General features: G+C 39.7%; 3 protein-coding genes across 4 annotated transcripts in view; 1 reads left to right on the top strand and 2 right to left on the bottom strand.

The window, feature by feature from the left end:
• The window catches only part of LOC140952446 (two pore channel protein 1-like), a 59,743-nt gene extending 58,636 nt beyond the window's left edge, over positions 1-1,107 (top strand). The window contains exon 27 of the mRNA XM_073401871.1: positions 832-1,107. Coding sequence (XP_073257972.1) covers positions 832-969 — 138 coding nt within the window. The 3' untranslated portion in view covers positions 970-1,107. The remainder of the gene's footprint in view (positions 1-831) is intronic.
• A 2,347-nt stretch (positions 1,108-3,454) lies between these two features.
• On the bottom strand, positions 3,455-19,581 carry LOC140953036 (uncharacterized). Of its 2 annotated transcripts, none has more exons than XM_073402522.1 (2): positions 19,385-19,581; positions 3,455-9,158 (listed from the first exon to the last, which is right to left on the bottom strand). In XM_073402522.1, the coding sequence occupies exon 2, from the start codon at positions 9,102-9,104 to the stop codon at positions 5,547-5,549; it is 3,558 nt and encodes a 1,185-aa protein (XP_073258623.1). In that variant the 5' UTR covers positions 9,105-9,158; positions 19,385-19,581; the 3' UTR covers positions 3,455-5,546. The 2 variants fall into 2 exon arrangements, with proteins under 2 accessions (XP_073258623.1, XP_073258622.1); XM_073402521.1 differs by lacking the exon at positions 19,385-19,581 and adding an exon at positions 15,680-15,903.
• Positions 17,319-18,908, bottom strand: LOC140951925 (uncharacterized). Its single transcript, XM_073401301.1, has one exon. The coding sequence runs from the start codon at positions 18,544-18,546 to the stop codon at positions 17,563-17,565; it is 984 nt and encodes a 327-aa protein (XP_073257402.1). The 5' UTR covers positions 18,547-18,908; the 3' UTR covers positions 17,319-17,562.
• Positions 19,582-20,594: the final 1,013 nt, after the last annotated feature.

The following is a 20,594-nucleotide window of genomic DNA, read 5'->3' as shown; positions in this document are numbered from 1 at the left end:
AGATGCGCCTATATACCTTTGGGGGGGGGGAAGAGGGCTTATAGTCAGCAGGTTACGATAGTTTGTTCGTTTTACAACGATCCTTGCTCCTAAATAACAGTGTTCATTTACGTGACGTGCTAAGTTGATAACAATTTTCATAATTATGCAAATCTCTTTTAATTTGTTACACGACTGTCTTCATTGTCGTGATGTACTTAGCCTGCGTGGCAGTAGTTAGTTTTTTAAATTCCCTAACTCACAATATACAAAGGTGCTGCTACAATCTCTCTTTTTAAATCCAGATTAAAAACATTTCTCCTTGGCTGATTCACCACTTGCAAATAATACCTGATTTTGCTGCTTTTTTCTGTTTAGTGTGTTTTGTTTTGCTTGCGGCCTGTCGCAAATATATATTTCAAAATGATTTCGCTGCTTATTTATTATATTTGAAGTCTTAGGCTAGGGCGTGAGCTCATGTAATAAGCCCCCACGGTTTCAATTTGATCTTCCTCATGGGAAAAATGCCTCTAATTCTTCCACCTATGTAATTTACGCCATTTTTAATCTGTAACTTTCTTTTTTGAAATGTATTGAGGAATTGTATATTTTTTTCTGGCAAAAAAAATTAAACTGAAACTGAAAAGGGAAAGGGGAATTCCGGCGCGCGAGGAGATTTTCCGCCGCGCTCTCCGGCTTGAATTCCCCCTCCCCCTTCCCCATTTAACGCCTACCACGCAGGCTATAATGTACTCATGCATCAAAAAACGGTCTTCATTTGCGTGAATTTTTTGCGTGCATTTTTGTGTTAAGGCGTTTTCTTCACTGGCGTGACGCATGTTTCCCTTTCAGCAATGGATTCAAGATGAAAGACCCATCGATATGGCAGACATATTGGCTCAGTTTGAAGTCATAGAGGAAGTAGCCTTATTAAATAGGTCACGGGATAGTAACGCAACCGGAGAAACTGACTTCGACACCTTCATGTAATGAGTGCAGGTATATAGGCAGTATCTTACCCCACAGGAAGAACGGGAAGTTCAGAATATAGCGGGGTTTTATTAAATGTCGATTATAGGATTCTTTTAATTTAGTGAAATTCAACTTCACAGTGAGGCCTAGACACCACAGCCTCTAAGGCTCGTTATCAACTGAAACATTGAAATATCGCATCCATATTTTAACGTTTGGAGCTGCTCTACTCGAAAAGCTATAAAAAGAACCTCTTACCATTGGTCCCTGAAATTACGGCCGACATCTGTTTGAATACGTTTGAAAGGTTATCATAGGAACTTACCAATCGCAAAAAGGAATACTATCTTTGTCAGAAGTCGATAAATACGTAAAGAAAAACAAACAGAGAATCAATTTTTATCTGGATAGGTGGAACTATTCTACAATTAAGTACTTGACAGACTTGACATTACAGTAATGATGGGTAGTTTTATAATAACAAGGCTCTTTTAGGGGGCGGGGGATACCTGGTCCCTAGTTTGAATTTCAAAACACTTTGTTTCACGTATTTAGGAGAAACCCAAGTCTTTGTCGATATTTTGCCATTGCATTTGCGCTTGTCTCCGCGGTTGCTAGCCAGTTTCAGTTCATCTTAATGAGTCGTTTGTCGTCGCTCCAACTAGCCTGCTCTTTCAATTCCACGTTGTTTGTCGGAATTCTCTCCAGCTGAAGAGTTTTTGCGCGTTTGTTTTTTCTAGACATCGAGGATAGCCGGAATGTATCGACTTGTGTCTTATGGTTATCTTTTTAGGCTGTAAGGATCAGGAGCAATGACGTTTAATAATTTAGATTTAAAGCTTCAACATATGAATCGTAGGCGAACTGACATATAAGACGTAGACGAATCGACTGAATTTGTAATCGAGTCGCAAGATGGCTTGTACATAATTTCTTTTTCCTCTCCCTGCTGGTCTAGTAGGGAACGCAAAAATTTCTTTTTATTAACTGCTTTATTACGAAGCATCTAACGGAATCAATACGAATCAATATTAGCGAAATACTCAAAGTGGGGCAGAGGACCCCATACGAGACTTCACTCCGCCTCAAGGTGCTAAAAGCTAACTGATAAGAATTGCTTTTTTCGAGAATTGTCTATGATCTATGGGAGGGGAAATCCCATGTGTGTAGCCTTTTTCGAACCCCGATAGCTATTTAGACATGTTTTTGTTGTTGGTTTTCCTTTTATGATTATGCTCACTGGCTTATTGTATTTTGCACAATGTCAATAGCTGTCGTAGCGCACGGCGTTAACGCGTAAACGTCATAGCGAAGGAACCGGGTTCGTTACCTACTGCCCTTTTTTGACAAATTTAAATGATTCCTTTTTTGTTTTTATGGTTACTGGAGTGCTAGGAAGTATATGTCCTCTGAGGGTACTATTTTTTTTATGATGTTGCCAATGATGTTTTTATTGTGCACATATTTGAATTTTTTTCAATCATACCTACCTGTTTTAACGCAAGAATTAACTGTTATGAATAATATCGGCGTTCGAGAAAATCTCGATCTATTGCCATACGAAAAATAGATTTTTAAAATGTAGAATTTACATTCGATTTTATTCCGTAAGGCATTGTCTTACATTTTCTTTGTTTTATTCGAAGAGATAGACAGACAGTTGTAGGTAGATTTGAATCCACTTTTTAGAGAGAAATTATCAAAAGTAAGCAAATCTCATCGCAATGAGAAATTGTTAAATTACAACCTGATATTATTATTTTTGTGACAATAAGTAAATTATTGTAAATAATATCATAGCAATAAGATCAATTTTTAAAATATACGTCGCATATAATAAATCAGAGAAGTTTACAAATAGAACATTTTGATAAAAAGTCGCTTCTACTTGTTTCACAGCTAATCAAGAAACTTTCGTAAAGGGAGACTGCTAGACTTTTCAGAGTTCCCTGTTTTTCCTCAAGATGATTTAGCCCGAGAACCAACCCTTACGGGCAGCGATATTGGTTTCAAATGTGGGGTTTCTATCCTGGGAAGCAGTATCTAATCTACCAAAGGTGATGTTACACGAGACGATTCGCAACGACGATTTTGAGCGCAACACAGCAATGTTGGAACAATGTTGTAACCATTCGAAACAATGTCGCAACAGTGTTGTGATGCTGTGCCTCGCTAAAAATCGTCGTTGCGAATCGTCCCGTGTAACATCACCTTTAAAGGCGGGGGACGTTTGTTAGGAGGGCACCTTTCTCCCACCGTTACAAACACCGACAACCGTCCCCTCGGAAATTTGAATCCCACATGGACGCCCATAACGGTAATCGCTCGGTCTCGACGATCTTATGGAAAAATAGGGGACTATGAACAGTCCAGCAAATCAGTAACGGTCCATCGAATTGTTGTGATCATTTGCCCCTCCCCCCACCCCTGCCCCGTTGCAAATTGAGTGCGAAGGTCGATAACCGTTATATATTCACCAGCGTAATCCGAGTAAACTGCAGTGTTCTTTTTCGTTCCAAAATATATTTATTGCGGAAAAAGTAGTATGCAATGCAAGCCCAAGCTATAAATAATTATGTTGTAAATTCCAATAAATAGAATCTGTCACCGGTTACAAATTTCCCGAAATTCTTTCTCTGTCTTCATTGTGTTTTTGTATTACAACAGTAAAGAGATTAATTTTTCCACACTGTTTCTAAACATTATTAGATCCTGTGTCAACTTGATAGCTTTTGAGTATATATCGTTAGCTTATTCAATACTCTCACTTAATCTTGATTATCTCAAATATTTTCCTTGAAATTTCCGGGTTTTACTTATCAGTTGGATTAACAAATCAAGTTAAGAAATTCGCCATTTACACATCTCCCATAATACACCTTGTTTACCCCCCCCGCCCCCCCCCCCCCCCAATTTTGACTAATTTGTTTTTTTTTTATTTCTCCTGAGTATTACAGACGTCCCAAGAAAAACTGAAAACAATGCATATGCAAAATTTGGGGGGCGCAAACAAGGTGTATTACTGGAGATGTGCAAATGGCGAATTTTTCTTTCCCATGTCTTAAACTAAAACCTTACGGTAAATGAAAGCCTGTTGCAAGCGTTCAAATAGTTACTGAGTGGGTGAAGTAAGGCTGCACGGACAAAAAGAGCTTAACAAACTGCTCGAAACTTAACCTGTGCCAGGCTCTCGAGGAGTATGAACGTTGCAAAACAAGCTAAGGGAAAATACGTGCGCCTTCTCATTCCCAGCCTCCGCTTCTTTTTGCATCAGTTTCTGCACAAAAATATCTTGGAACCTGGAACAGAGTCTGCACTGTATGCAAATGTTGCCAAAAAGACTTTCTAAATTTGCAAATCTTGTAATCTATCGACTTTCACTAGCCTACTTTTTGTTGTTATCGTGTTGGAAAGACATTTAAAATCCCCTCTCCTTAATAAAAATATCGGTAGCATAATCACGTGTTAACACTTTGTATAAGGCGTGACAATGTAAAAGTTTTGATAGGGGGTGTGTAGAGGCGGTACTGATATTCGCATAAAATGCTGCTATTTGAACGCTTGGAACAGGCGTAACAATAGGTAATCTATTCTCAGTTTCTCATCAACTTCAATTTAAACTACGATCATACAGTGACATATATTTTTTTACCATTCAAAACCAAAAAAACCTACCAATTTGCGTTTTGTAACATATCGAACAAAAACAGCATCGGAAAAATCTACATGCGCAGACTTAAAGCTACAAGCATGCTACACTAGAAAAGGTTCTAATCCAATAATATTGGTTTAAGAACACATTTCATGCCCGAAATTCTATTCATTACGCAGCCTGATCAGTTCACCTATGGAGGTTTGATTTTTGCTGTCGTTGACTCCAAATCTGAATCCTGTTTTACCGAAATATGTTATCGAGCTCTCTCTTCCTAGGACTAAATGTTTGAACCTCTTTTCGATCGGTAGAAACTTCTCCAGGCTCGAAATGTCTTCGCTTTTTTTTTTAGAAACAAGGTTCAGTATTTGAAACTGCAATAGGCCAGTTTTGAATGATTAAAATTCACAATTGGCTCTGAGGCTAGGGGCATAAAAAAAAGACATTGCATTGAGATTCATGGATGAATAATCCATTTCTTTTTTGTTTTATTCCGCTCTACCTTGGAGGTAATATATGAATTTTGTGAATTCGAAACTGGCCTATTCTTCATCCAAATTTTACTTAGCGTCCGTTTAAGTGATCAAAGTCCTTGGAGCAATATCAGTTCCTTGCGCACCTATTCGGTACCTTTGGGGCATAATTCTATGGGACGCCACGCCAATTTAATTTCTGGAATCGTCACCTGCACAGTCTTGTGAATGTAAATAACTTAGTTTGCAGAGTCAATAGGACAATTAAGTTCACCTCGCTCCAGTCTGGTACCTTAACAGCAGTCTACGGTCAGATCCAGAAACACTCTCCCATCCATAACCTCCCAGCATTGTTCTTAAGATCGTAAAGCATTGTTCAGTTCAGTAATAACGAAGCAAAGTAGTGCCTTTCAGCGCCGCACAAAAAGTTGACGTTCCAGTCACACATCTGAATTCACTTCTTCACACAATCACATAATCGTACAACAGGTGGTGGTTCTTTTGAAGGCATTGAGTGTGAGCATGTGACCCAACTGTCGAGCTATTTCATCGGTCATTTCAAAGTGCTGTACCATGACCCAGGTCTCCTTTTCGCATTTCTTGTCTTTCTTGCTTTTCTTCTCAGTCAGCTCCATGACAATCTCCTCATCGGCATTTTTCTCGTCATTTTCCGGTTCTGTTAAAACACTCTCCACTATACGCCTTTGAAGCAGTTTATCCATTTTCGTGCTTGTTTTGGTTGCTTTCGATTTCACCTTCTCCGAGGCTGGCTCTTTGTCGATTGCTTGTTTTCCTTCGGTGCTTCCCTCCTTCGGTTCGGCTTTACACTCGGCACGTGATGTCGCCACTTCGCTTTCTGAAGATATTCCTTGAATGGCTTGTGTCTCTTCGGTATCTTCAGTCTTTCGCTCGGTTTCTTGTTCAGCCTGCGACCTTGAAACTGGTGACGTGTCCAAGCTGGCTTCTTGTTGCAGTTTTGGCTCGATGACTTGAGGTTTTCCGGTGTCCGTCTTCGGTTCTTTGTTATCTTCGGCTTTCATTGAGTCGGCTTCCTTGCTGACTTGCATTTCTTCAGCATCTACATCCTTTGATTCGGTCTTGTTTGCGAATTTTGGCCCGTCACCCTCGCTTTCCAGCACTGTTTCTTCGGCGATGGCTCGTATTTCCTCAGTGTCTGAAGTCTCAACTTTATTTGCTTGATGAACTTGTGATTCCGAGTCCAGCGGTTTGTCGGTTGGCGGGGTATCTTCGGGTTCTGCTGTCTGCTGTTCGGTTTCTTCCTTTGGTGACTCACTGACTTTTGATATTTCTGTTTCTCTTTGTTCTTCAGCTTCTTCAGTCTTTAGTTCTAATGTTTGTTCTCCCTGTAACTGTTTTTTCTTGGGCTCCGAAACATCTTCAGGATTTTCGGCCTTCGGTTCCGTTATTTTCTCGGCCTGTGAAACTGCCTCTCCGATTTGTGGTTCCTCACTTTGCATTTGCTTGACCGACACGATTGTGGAATCAGAATCGTACGATTCCTCTTCGACATCCAAAGATGGGTCAATCTTAAGTTTCTCTTCTTCGCTTGGTTGCTCGGTGACTTGTGATGTCTCGGTCTCCGAGTGTTCTTTGGGTTCTTCGGTCTTTGGTTCTGTTGTGTTTTCTATTCGTGATGTCTCCTTGATTAAGTCCGATGTCCCAGTTTCGGAATTTTCTGCCACTGGTTCGACTTCAGGATCAGTGACTTGTGTAGTCTCGATTTGCGCAGTTGCTCCTTCCTTGTCGAGTGGCATACCATCGCGCACGATCTTTGTTTCTTGACTTGGCAACTGCTCGACGGACACGACTGTGATGGCTGATTCGTACGATTCATCGTCAAAGTCTTGTTCTGCGTCTTGTCCTTCTGCAGATGTTTCAGCCTCGTTTTCATCAATTTCACCCGCCTCCATTTGCGATCCAATTAAAGCACCTTCGCTGTCGGTGTTTAGTTCGACAACTTCAGTTTTCTCAACTTGTGTCTCGTTCTCATCATCTCCCTCGGTTTCTTTCATCTCTTTGACATCTTTGACTATTTTCATTAGCGAACTACGCAGTTCGTGAGCTTCCTTCCAAATCTCTTCATCACGCGTGTCATCGCTCGCGGGAAACACGCGTGGATTTTCATCCTCTTCTTCGCTTTCTTCGTTTTCAATTTGCTCTTGTTCATTGTTCTTTTGTTGCGACAGTTTTTCCTTTTGTTGAGGACTTAATTCATTTTCCTCGGTTCTTGAAGTGACAGTTTCTTCGGATCTATCCTGATCTTGCTGTTTCAAGTCTTTCTCCTCCTCAACAGGCTCACTGCTTTCTTTAACATCTGATATATCTTCAACGAAATTTTCCCCGTCTTCCTTCTTTCTTTTCTGAGCTTGGCTAAGCCCAATATTCTTCAAATCGCTTGTCTTTCTCTTCACTGCCTGGGGTGTTCCCTCTTCATTATCAGAACGTCCTTCGTTTTTTCCGTCGACCATCTCTCCACTCTCTACAGTTGCATCTTCTTTGCCGACTTTCTCCCCACCGTCTTCTTGATCAATCTTCTCTTGTTTTTCTTCCTTTTCAAGCTGCTTTTTCTTTCCTTGCTTCGATTTTTTTAACTTTCTAAACGAGCGCAAAATGCTTGGTTTTTTATTTTTATTTGATGAATCTTGTCCCGTTCCTTCAACTGTTGTAGCTTTCTCCTCTTTTCCTTCCGGGAAACTGGTTTCTTTGTCAACGGACACCTCTTCTGTTCCGTACGCCTCTAACGTTTCCTTTGCCTGCGGTTCTACGTCTTTTGTTTCCTTTACGCTTGGCTCTTCTTCTTTATTTTCAGAGTTATTTTCTTCAGTCTCAATTGCACCCTCTGCTTCTCCATGTTGACCATCCGTGCCGCTGACATCTTCATTTTGTTTACCGGCGGAATCGACCTCGCTTTCATTGGTCTTTGCTTTCGGTTCATCTTCACCTTTCGCCAACTTCCTCTTTTTTGCCTGGCTTTTATTTCTCTTCAAGGTGAGAAACGATTTCTTTTTCTTCGTTGCTTCTTCATCTTTCTTCTCTCCCTCTACTTCAGCTGCTTCAACGACAGCGCTCGGTTCTTTCAAGTCAAAGTCAACAAGAACAGGCTCATTTGACTCGATCACCACCTTCTCAGAAACTTCCCCTTTTGTATCTTCGTCTTTCGACTCTTGAGTTTCGTTTTCAGGAACTTCGACATCCTTATTCTTGTTTGTAATTACCGCTTTCTTTTTGTTACGCCCAAAGCTAGGCAAATGTTTCACTTTCTTGCTTTTGTTGCCTTTACCAACCGACTTTTCTTGCGTTCGCTCGAGAGAACTCTCTGCTTCCTTGCTTTTCACTTCTTCGGGTTTTGCACCTTGTTCGATCTGACTTTCACCGTTTCCGTCCGTTTTTAATTCAATTGTTTCGTATTCATGTCTGGTGATTTTGTCGCTTTCTCCAGTCCAAATTCCAGTTTCATCTGTCATGTCCTCAGCGTCAATAACTTCAGCGGATGACTCCGGTCTGCTTTTAGAATTTTTTTTCGAGCGGAGTAAAATGAAGGACGAACGCTTGTTTTTCTTGCTTCCATCAGTCTGATCCTGTTTGACTTGTTCGACAATAGACTTTCTCTGTTCCCCACTCGATTCTTTGTTCTTGTTTGTAGATTTTTCTTTAGTTTTATTCTCCTGTTCTGTTTCACCAGCGCCAGCGCCGGCTCCGGTCGCTTGGTCGCTGTGACTAGCACTAGAATCTTCACCTTTCTCTGCCGTCTTTTCCGTCTCCTCGTTCGTTGCACTCATTTGGCTACTTTTTTCGACATTTGCCTCAGAAACGTCGTGACTTCCTTCAACGTTTTGTTCGTCGCCAACCAGAGTGGGACATTCCTGGCTTTTTTCCTCGGTGTCCTCGGTGAATTTTGCCCGAAACTTTTTGCCTTGTTTACGTTTTTTCTTCGACTCTTTTTTCGGATCATTCTTGGTATTGGCCATCGGCTTTTCTAATCCCGTCGACTTTGAACTATCTGCCATTTTCAGTTCACTAGTGGTGATCTCTTTACTTCTGTTGTGGTATCAGAATGCTTCCTGCAAAAGTGAATAACCCGAGTTGAAATAAAAATGTAAATAGGTCTCTGAATCACGAACGGTGTCAAGCTATTCAACTGACTTGTCACGTGGTTTTATTTATGCACGTGAACCATCATAGAAGTAATTTCTTAAAAATTTTTCGCAAAACCTCCATCCGACCCTCCATGTCGCAGCAGGATTCCCTCTCTCATTGCCAAGTTTCACGTTTGGGCACTTATAAATTTCTTTTCTAGAATCTACTTCTTTTTTAGGAGACGCTAAGATTAGACATCGACCCAAAGAGCTATAGAACGTTTTTAAACCGGTTCAAAGTCTATTCCACATGTTTGTTATGTGTGAAAGTAACACCTTACTTAGAAACGATTATAGGCAGCACGAGTGCACAGGAAATTTGCATGTCAAAAAACATGACATTGACCAAAGGTTGTTCTTTTATGCTATATATGTGCACATAAATCTGTTAAAGTTTTAAAGAGCCTAAAAACTTGTGCATTCCCAGTATCCTACATAGATGGCGCAATCAGAGTGGATTAGCGCTTTTTAGCGGCCAAGTCGTTACGGCTACAGTCTGAACAAAAACAATAACAGCACCTGTTGACTGAAGCAGGAGCGCGCGATAAATCCCGCCAGCTACGCAGGCTGGATTTACAGCTGTCTACGCGTGAGAACGAGTTTTATCCGGAAATATCAACTCTGGAGACCATTTACAAATAGTGTTGTTCACGATCGTTCCCGTGTGAACGGAAACCGTAAACGCATAACTTATACTAAAAGCGACCAACAGAGCCTTTAAGAATATACCAAGATTTTCTGTGTAAGTCAAGTTTTTGAGGTCTCTAAATCTTCTCAATAGAGCCTTTTCACTCAGTAGGCCAGGAATAAAAGAAACTTTTTACATAAGAAAAAGGTTCAACACCCAAAGAATTATTCTGTGACACCGACATGGCGGACGTGACGTCATGAGAAAACACACTATAAGAGATAACTACAGATCGACTTCTCTGAAATGAAATGAGGCAATCTTAGGGAATAGAGGAAATTAATACGCGCCCTTTATGTAATGGCCTTCCTTAATTCCCCCAAATCACTGTTGGTTTGAGGGTCATCGTCGCTTAGGTAATGCTTTGGTACACCGCGCGCACTCTCAAATCAAAATGGCGGCCTTTGTGCTTTTCTTCTGTGCCGATATATGTTTTGCCGGACGCCACACACCTGCTGTTAACTACCATTGTTACAGTAAGAAAAGACGAGCAAATGGCAAAGACGCGGATAACATGACAAGTTAATAGGTTAACGAGATCTAATGTGAATAAGCCTGCGTGGCAATTGTTGGCGCGCGCGGCCATTGCCCCTTTTCCTTCCCCTTCAAACGCCTGCCACGCGAGCTGAATTAAGTAGTTTAACGCAAAAACTAGTCAATAGATTTTCTTAATACATGTAATTTACAAACAGCTTATATTTAGTAACCCCATATCCTCAATTTCTTACAAAAGAACTTCACAAATGAAAATTGTTACTAACAGTTTTTGAAATCGCTTTGATGAAAAACTTGATTGTATCACAAAATGCTTTTGTCAACTGTTATTTTGAGAATGTCATTGACTAAAGAGCGACACGAACGGGATTTCTACCAAATTTCGTCAATTTTAATTAGATTTGTTTACATTGCCTTTGATAAACAGCAAAGCAAGCGCTATCACATTGCTCCCAAAGTTCGCATAGTAAAGATATGGGCGCGCTCTGAGATCACGTTGTATGTCAAAAATGACGAAACGGAATAAATTTCTACTGACAACTTCTGGGAATTTTTCCTAACTTGTTCCCGCACATTTTTTCTTAAAGGCTCATTGGCTGCATATCTCCTCACGATTAACATGTTTTAAGTAAAGAGATAAAGCATTTTTAGAGAAACCGTCTTTAGCCACCTTCAACAAAATCAGTCTATCGCGCTCTAGCAATGGTAGTGTATTGCTCATACATTTCTTTGATTATGGAAAGAGTATTCCCCTCACCATTCTCCAGTTTCTTATCAGGATTAAGAAGAGCATTAGTTAAACAATCAGTAACATCTCAGTTACTTCCTACTCATCAACTTTTAAACTAAAAAGCAGTGATACTATACGAAAAAAATTGAATTTCTGTTACCTTCAAGACGTCGAAAACGGCCACCTTTGACTTTGATTTTTTGGCAACACGCGGAAAAGCAAAATACTTGACATAAACTAACAAATCATTTCTGTGTTACTGCAAGGTTTCAGTTAGATTTGGTACTACGACGCATGCGATCAATAAAATGAGAAAGCGGAAAACCAATCAATGCTAATCGATAACTATCGATAATTCTTAATTAATTGATATTCTTAGCTGAACATTTCAACTGTCGATTGAACTGATAAATTTTCAAAAGGGAGGGAGTAAAGCATACTCCAAAGAAAATTAATTTAGCATTATACTACCTCTCCGAGGCCAGGTGACTTGTAACTACGTGCATTTTTCAGGACTTGTTTTGTGAGTTTAATTGCTTTTATCAGAAAAGTTAAGAAATAATGCTTTTTTTTTACCACCACACAATTTATAGTTTAATAACAGGGTCCATGTCCAGTGCTCTCAGTTATTTAAGGGCTGTTAAAGTGCACGTTGATGCATCTCATGTTTAAAAATCCGAGTTGTTTCATTTTGCGTTAAAAAATTGTTCCATTTCGCGCCAAAAAGTTGTTACATTTCGGGTTAATGATACATTTTGCGTCAAAAGTTGTTACATTTTGCGGAGTAACAGACACAGTTGTTCAATTTGAATAGTTTTTTAAATCAGTTGAGTATATTATACTTCCTTCGTTCAAGCTTAACTTTTAGCTAGCCTGTCAATTTTAAAATATTACCTGTTCGTTGGAAAGTTTAGTGTTATTTGTAAAATAGATATCGCTAACATTTATCCGTCTAAATTAAGCAATAAAAATGATGAAGCAATTTTCTAGAAACGTTTAGGGAAGAAGCAAATGAATTATAGATGAAGCTGTACTCTTCTAATATTTCCCTTCGATGAAACACGTTGAAAACTCTTGATAAAAATCGAAACTCCAGTAAGCGACCATCCAAAATGGCGAAGATTTAGCGATCGCCTACGGGAAGTGGTCTCTCAAATTGTCACAAATAGTTCTCATACGTTCTCATGTGGTCACGGTCGTTCACGAGAGGTGTTCGTTTACGAGAGGTTCCAAATGTAGTGAATTGACCGGGAAATGTTTATGCTTTATATAGGTGGTCGCTTACGAGAGGTGGTGGCACATGAATGTTCTACTGTAATTGAAAAATTGATAATCCTCGATTGGTAAGAACATGATCTTTCCCTATCGTTCTTTTATGGACTTTCAATTCAACTTTAAATCAATTTTTACCTATTGCTTTCGAATGCCATCGATAAATGATTTGATCGATTGCACACGTCGAATGGTACTACAGGGTCAATAAATTGCAACAGACATAAGCGACAAAATGGCATGAATGTAAGAAAAAAACAAGAAGATAATACTACCCCTAGAATATTTTGGAAATTACGACAAAGCTCGTATTAAGCCATAATTAACTGCCCTAGGGTACAATGAAAATGTTCACGCGCTTGACCAAAAATGCGCTCCTTCACAAACGTTGTTCACAAAACGAGATTCTGGAATTCCTTGGGGAGTTTTTCAACCATCTATGAGTCATCCACATCATATTTACAGGGAGTACCCCTTTCACCATTGTTTTTTTGTTGTTGTTGTTTTGTTTTGTTTTCAAGTCAAGTCAACTTTATTTAGGCAGACTTTTGTTTTTGCTTTCCTACCCATGCTGCTATACATTGTTTTACTTTACTCGTCACTGGAACCTTGTCCAAACTCATACTCTCAACGTGTACCTCTTTTCAACTCTTGCAGCGAAAATGCTTTGAATATAAATGCCCCTGAAAGCCTAATTGTAACAAATTCTCCAGTCAAATAACAAGCTAAAACAAAAATCCAGCACTGAAAATATTCTATTCCGTTTAGGGTTTTCAATGAACTATTATTTTTGTACACGTTCTATATTACCTTTCCATTGACAATCATGTTAATCATATCACAAAAGAGAAAACGAACTGTCCTTTCATCACTGTTTGCTGATTGAATTGAGTGACTCCCGAGTCTGTCTAAATTCTGGAGAGAATCGCTCGAAATTGACAAAAACTGACAAAAAGGCCCTGACACGACTCAATAAATGATAGTTAAAAATGCGCTGATCAATGTACACAACATTTTGAGATCAAATCAGCTTAAACAAATTCCCTTTTTTTTGTCTCTCGTTTTCTCGTATACGTTATGTACGTAGTTCTTTTAAGCCTCCCTGTAAATAGTGAAATTCAGTGCGCAAACGGCTCCATTTTAGTCGGACAGCTTACAAACGAAGAAAAGCCCTATCGAGAATAACCGCGATTTTGTTGGTAAAATCAGTTTGTGCCATAAATCAATAGTACCATCATTTTTTCGTTAATGCTAAAAATAATTCATATACGTAGTTTTAAGAACATCTGTTGGACTTCGAATGCCTAGTCCATAGTGTATAGAGTTTAGAGTTTACACGATTAAGAACTCACAAACTGAAATTATGTAACCAACTCATTTTCCGGCGTACTTAGGTTAGATGGAAGAATGGTATTTTCAAAAAGTTGTTTTTATCATGGAAAACTGACTCACGGAGAGATGGTAGAATTTTTTAATTTAAGCTCTCAATCGGCACACTAATTCCACCCTTTTTCATATATGGTGCATCATCTCACTGCTCTTGTATGAGAGGTATAAAAATCCAAAGAAATGTGTCATACAAACAGAACGCTATGCCTGTTGTTTTGTCCAAAAAAACTAAGTAGAAGCGGCGGAAAGGTTCTTGCTTGAAAATAACATTTGAAGCCGGTGTAATTGCCAAGGGGGGCTCAAAAGTGCCTAATACGACCCTTGAGTCATGGCTTACAGCCAATAGAGCGGAGATCATCGAGCGACCTTTAGATTTGGCTGCGAGTACGGCATAGTGAAAGAGAGCAACTTTGGAAAGCCAGTCGTGTCTACAAATAACCCCGTCTCGGAGCGGGGGCGGGGGACAATCCCATTTTTAGCAGCGAACAGAAATGGCCCTATTCGCAGGCTAATGTGGAATATAAGGGACGGACCATTAGAAAACTTATGGGAGGACGAAGTACAAGGGCAAAAAAAATGAAAAAAAGTCATGCATGCCAAATAAACCTAAAAAATATTCATGCAAAGGCCTAAAAGAAATTCGCACAAGGGAAATTCATGAGCCTTGAAAATTCCTCACCCTCCCCTAACTTTTTTTGTACACTGTATTATTATGTGCCGCATGAAACAAACGAAATAGGAGATGTCTGAGGTGCTCAATACTTGCGCAAGGTATCCCTTCTAGAATCCCTTCGAATTTAGAAATCCTTTTTCTGTCTTTTGTGTGTATGATAACACTCACGCTATATTTAGGGTTTCTAAATACAGTACACCTTTTTCATAAACCAAACTGCAATTTCTCTTTACACAGCTCTGTTTCAAAAAAGACCTCCTGAACAGTGTGTTTCGCCACGTGTTTTTGCCATGCACGTCTTTAGTGCTCCCGCTGGGGTAACCACATTTGGGATCATGGAGGGTGTTGGGCAATTTTTTCTTCTTACACGAATTTTTTGCGCCTTTCATTCTTACGCAAGATCTCTATTACAGTGATTCACCATGCCTATATCTTTTCTTCTGCAAAAGCTTAACAGGAATTTGTTTTTAGAAAACCTTCCAAACTTAAATGGTCAAAACAACTCCACACCTTACCCTGGAGAGAATTTTCGTTCTGGCCGCATTAAAGTTGTGTTCGCGCTTGTCTCTGTCACAGTACAAACAGCCACCGATCTCGAGACCAGCTATTACCAATGACTCAGTTAAAAGTTTCAAATCAAACCTACAAGTAACAGCGAATGGCGTATCACTTGATTAGAAGATTTTCCGTCTTTACAATAACCGTTTGCGTGCAAAAATTGCAAAACAAAGAGAAATTGTGCCCAGACGTGCTTCACACCCTGTTTGAAATTAGCATATAAGTCGGGCAAAAGCGAGAAAAATAATCGCTTGAAACAGTCAAAGGAAAAAAACGAAGTCAACGTAATTCGGCAAAGGTGTAATCCTAGATTCTTTATCTTTATGTGAAGAACGAGCCTCTTCAATTTTCAGTTAATACAGGCTGTACGGCGGAAATAAAACATGCAGCTTGCTAAAATTATCTTCCTCTATCGCTAGCAGTTATACTATCCGCAAATATCTTTTCTGATGTTTTAGTAGAACTATGCTCATTGACAAGCCATGTTATCGGTACGTACATACGTTTACAGTGACGTTTAGTAGGGCGCTTCTAACAGTGAAATCTTAAGCGTACCACGCTAAATTCCATTCAATGACCGTAATATTTACATAGCATTTCATCCATTAAGTATTGGCGAAATTCTTACATTACTAACTCACCCGAATCCCAGAGGTTTTCTCTCTTTTCTTCTTAAACGATGTCTACACGCGATGTGCCTCAAGAAACTGAAATCCTTTGATTACCTGGTCTCGAGACAGACAGAACTGATCTGACCCTCAGACTCTTGGTGCCTGATATTTTAGGAAACACGCAATCTTTAAAAATTGACATGATTGTCATATTGTTACATATTTCCTTTGACCTCCTGGGGATCGGATAAAGAAGGGTCTTGTCACACATTCGCCGTTTAACATGTTTAAAATTACGTAACCATTTAATTGTGTAATGCTAGTGTGATAGTTCCACCATATTTCATGATTTTAATGTTGTAGTTCCTACAAAGTGTAAATCAATATAATGGCGAAGCTTTCTTTCCGCTCAAGTTATGTTTCGTGACAGAGAAAATCAGTTGCACACCCTGTACACGCCCCATGTGCTGTTGCCTCGATTGGCCTCTGCAACACAAGTTGCGTAAATGTATTGCGTTGATAGCTTTGTCGTCCATAGCCGGCCCATGCAGGTTCTAGAAAACACGTGACTGCGTAGTAGGCAAATTTGACAGGGGAACTTTTGACTCCCTCGTAAAAAAGAAGTATCCAAAATAATTTAGACAGATGAATGTGACAGAATTGTTATCTTATTTGCAGTCTCTTGGACTAGCTATTTCATTGAAAAATAACAATTGAAAACGTTACAGTCAAGAAGACTTTTGCAGGGACTGATCAAACAACGTGAAGTAGAGTTAAGTCGCAGAACCCCTTGGCCAGCCACTGTACGGCCACCCCCATACCTTGAATAAGCGCCCTTCCCCTCTAGCCTAACAACTTTGTGATAAGTTTCAGATCTGGTCTAACCTACCTGCGATCATGCCTATATCTGATCCACATATGACCTAAATGTCTCTCGTGGGAAAGAGTTCATTTTCCCTCTCCTCTCCAAAACAAATAAAAAACTAACAAAGCGTCCTTGACCCCAAGTTCTATTGTTAAACACAGGGAGCAAGTCACTTGTTCGGTAATGAGTGCAATACAAACAATTTTCAACATACATAAACAGCATTATATTTTATTTTCAAAAGTCAGCTACTTAACAAATAAACTTGCGGTGGTTGCCTTCTTATTTACATTCTATATTTCAGTTATGAAACAAATGATACAGTCTTTAAATAGCGAAAGGGCACGTAACTATAAAAACTGATTTTCGGCAATGGTTGTTGTCGGTAATTTGGGCACAAGTATGATCTACTCAAATAAGACATACAGTTTACCCGGCCGGTCTAGTGTTCGGGAGTTGAGCTTACTTGAAATTCATGATAACTACAAACTCAAGTCTAAACACAGGTAAACACATAGTAAAAGGTTATAAATATAATCAGGTTGCAAGGAGTTTAGAAGGAGTATCTGTACAATCTATAACTGGATATTTTAAATCTCTTTTAGCTTAGCCTGTAGCCTCCCGCGGACTCGTCACTAAGTTATTTTAACGACTGCGTGACGAATACTCGAGAGCCCGCTTAAGGTAGGTCGTTACAGTCAAAGCTACTTAGCAGAGAAGATAAGCCTTTTCTCGCCATTCAACCTACTGAAGTTTTTAAAACAAAAAAAACGTTTGCGGCACGCGAGCATAAAACCGAGTCACGTGCGCGGAACCATGCCTCAAGTGTGGCTTCAGTGAATGGACCAATCAAGGCCTACTTTGCAAATATGCGTGGAATTTGATGTTAAGCGCGGGAAACTATCGGCTAACCTTAATAGACATGCTGTGCTTGCATTATTGTCGATTATTAAGGGTAAATATCAAAGTCCAGAAGCGTCGATCAAACGCCGTCCGTTGTTTCTGCAGGCACAAGCATTATTCACTCTTTGTTTTCGACCTACTGTTCCTAAATTATTTCACTGAATGTAACCTTTTTCGGCTTTGCCGTTTGGCTTCTGCGTTTTCCTTTCTTTAGTTGAACTTTGAAACAGTGGGGGTACTGCTTGATCAAAGAGGAAATGAAATACAAGAAAACCTGTTTCGTAGCATCTCTAGCCAGCCCAACGACGAAACTCCACACGCCAATCAAACTACCGATACTAAAATCATATACATACAGGCAGACTTCGCAATGGAACTTTGAGGAGATTGCATCAACTTGACTTGCTCGCTCTTCATTAAACATTAGCTCTTTTAACGGACTTATCTTATCCTCGAAGCCACTCGGCTCTTCCTCGGGATTAGGGACGATCGCGGGGTTTTCGTCTGGGCAAGTATCAGGAGTTGAGATGCCCGCATTTTTTTGCGTCTCAGATGCAACATCCGGGATGAGGTCTTGTGACGAAACTCCGATTTCTGCAACCATCTCTAGCAATACTTCTTTAACTTCTTCTTCGGGAGGAACTTCGGGCACTGTGTCGCCCTGGCAACTCAGTTCTTCCTCTCCATCGTCTTCCAACTCCCTTATTTCAATCTGTTCTGAATCACTTTGGTGTTCATTCGATTTCCACAGTTCATTCGTCGGCGCTGACTGAAGGGGAGCTTCCTCATCTTCCACGGCCTCTGTTGTATCTTCGGATGAACTCAACTCTTTTTGTCCCACGGCCCTTGGCTTTCCGAACGGCAACCTTCGGCGCGTATTCTTCGGTTTTTCCTTTTCATATGAAGCTTTAGTGTCCACGGTATTTCTCGCCCCGTTACCTTCGGTGCCGGTACGACTTGGATCAATTTCACTTTCAACCTTATCGAACTTCCAAGCCTTTATGAGTCTTACAGAGTATCTCCTTTTGTGCTTTTTTTTCTTATCTACACTGGGGTTGTCTTCTTTTCGTCTCTCGCTTTTCTTCTGGAAGAGTCCAACAAGGTTGCGCGAAGAATTACTTTCTGCCATTTGCAAGCCGGCTTCTTGCTCGAACGCTTTCAATCGCAGGTTAACTTTGACCGTCGTTATCTAGCGAGATCTTTTTATAATACCTGACTACCGAATTTGAGTGACAGTTGAACTGGATTATTCTTAAGTTATCATCCGTTCTTCTGTTCCAGTATTGTTAATTGCAGTGAAAATAATAACAAAAGGAAAATGGGTTGCGTCAGCGTCCTGACCAAAGTCCAGGACTTAATTCAAACTGCCTGTCTAAATATCCAAGCACCCAGAAAAATGTCGTCCCTTGAAGAAAATGAGTTGATAGATATGCTTTCAATGAATTTCGTTTCGGTTTATGCAGAAATATGGAAAAGAAAATACGTTTCTTACATGTAAGAACGTCTGCACTCCACACGTGATCAATTTACGAGAATTGAAAAAAGTAGACCTGATTAGACTCGACTATTGGACAAGATTTGGCAAATAGTACAAAGTGATTTTATTGATATGAATGCAAATGACAACTCCTCGACAAATATCAGTAAGTAATCAATCATACATAGCTATCACTTACGCCGAATAAACATAACGAAAAATTTCTTAGTGCAGTGTAAAACGTGTGCGTTCATCAGTAGTAATCATAGTAAAAAAAATTTTTACCATGAAAAACTGAAAAACTGAAACGTTAAAGAACTGACGTTAAAAATTTTGTATGACAGTCGAGTATCAAGGTTAAGTTTATAGCCTAATCAAGAGGAAGGGAATTAACTGCGACATAGAAAACGCAAGATGTGCGATCGTATGAGGAGTAATTGTTTACGACAACGAAAATTTTAAGGGAAATAAGTTATTACGAAGGACTTACCTAACATGAAATATAGAAGACGAAGGTTGAACTTGTGAAACGCCTGACGTTTAATAAAGTGGAAACTTTGTCGAAGTTAACCCGACTTTTGTAATGTCGGTTACCATACCCGGAATGTGTACCTTGGACGCGATTTTTGAAATATGTAACTCGTTTGATATACGTAGTTGTTGTGTCAAAAGTGCAAAGTGCATGAAGACAACTAGTTTTCACTGATGCCACATTTGTATTAAAAAATAAAATAGTACATATCGTAGCAAAAAAGGGAATTATCTTTCGGCCCCCAGTGCAGTCTCTTGAGATGTTTTGAGATGTAATTTCTAGAGCAATCTACATTCAAGTGACGACATCGTCAGCAAACAAACGATTCTCTTATTATATTTTTTCCACCACGATAACCTTCCACTAACACCGTTAAAAGTAAGTTTGAGAGTTAAATTTGCTTTCTGATTAAAGTTTAGAAGAAATAGATAATATCTTCTATCGAATATGGTAGAAATTTTGTGGCTGATCCTCATCATGAGGATCAGCCACAAACATGCAGTACTGAGGCAGAAGTCACAACTGACTACAAGCAGTCCAAGTCATTTTCTTGCTTGAGCGTCAATAACGGTTGTTCGCCTTAGCCGGAATTTTTTCAATTTGCCAGGGTCGCTTTCCCTCTTAGAAGTAAGAATGCTTTCGATGAAGACCTCAATCTGCGCGGAAATCTGACTTACTCTTTGACACTTCATTGGAACAAACTCAAACTCAGTGACCAGACTGGAACCCCTAAATTTCAGGTTACCTTCACTTCACTAGAAACCAAATTCAAAACAATATTAAAACGATAAAACAAACCTTACGTAAAGCGGTAATAACTAAAAAATAACTCAAAATACAGATTTTTGTATTCAGTTTCGCCTGACTGGAGCACGCCCTTTGAAATCATTAAGTCAGTCGGGCCTCTGCGGTAGACTCTGCGGTGAGGCACGGCAGGACCTGCCGTAAAAAAAAGTCGTGCCGAACTGAATGGTTTCAAGCGTCGTACTACTGTGTGCTGAAATCCATTTTACAGCTTGATTTAGATCGTCAGTTCAAGGTTATAACGCAATGTTTGGAACAGATCACTTACCAGTTAAAGTCTGAACAGGCAAGCCACTATATTGAAGGGAGTAGCGTGGGTGTGTCAGCGTGTAGTACGCGTGAGAGGCATGTGAAGGAAATAACT

Source organism: Porites lutea, chromosome 11, assembly GCF_958299795.1.
Source record: "Porites lutea chromosome 11, jaPorLute2.1, whole genome shotgun sequence".
Classification (NCBI taxonomy): Eukaryota; Metazoa; Cnidaria; class Anthozoa; order Scleractinia; family Poritidae; genus Porites; species Porites lutea.
This window is presented reverse-complemented; position numbering and strand designations above follow the sequence as displayed.

Coding starts and splice junctions, on each gene's coding strand:
- LOC140953036 (XM_073402522.1), bottom strand. CDS start 9,104: ATGGCAGATAGTTCAAAGTCGACGGGATTAGAAAAGCCGATGGCCAAT.
- LOC140951925 (XM_073401301.1), bottom strand. CDS start 18,546: ATGGCAGAAAGTAATTCTTCGCGCAACCTTGTTGGACTCTTCCAGAAG.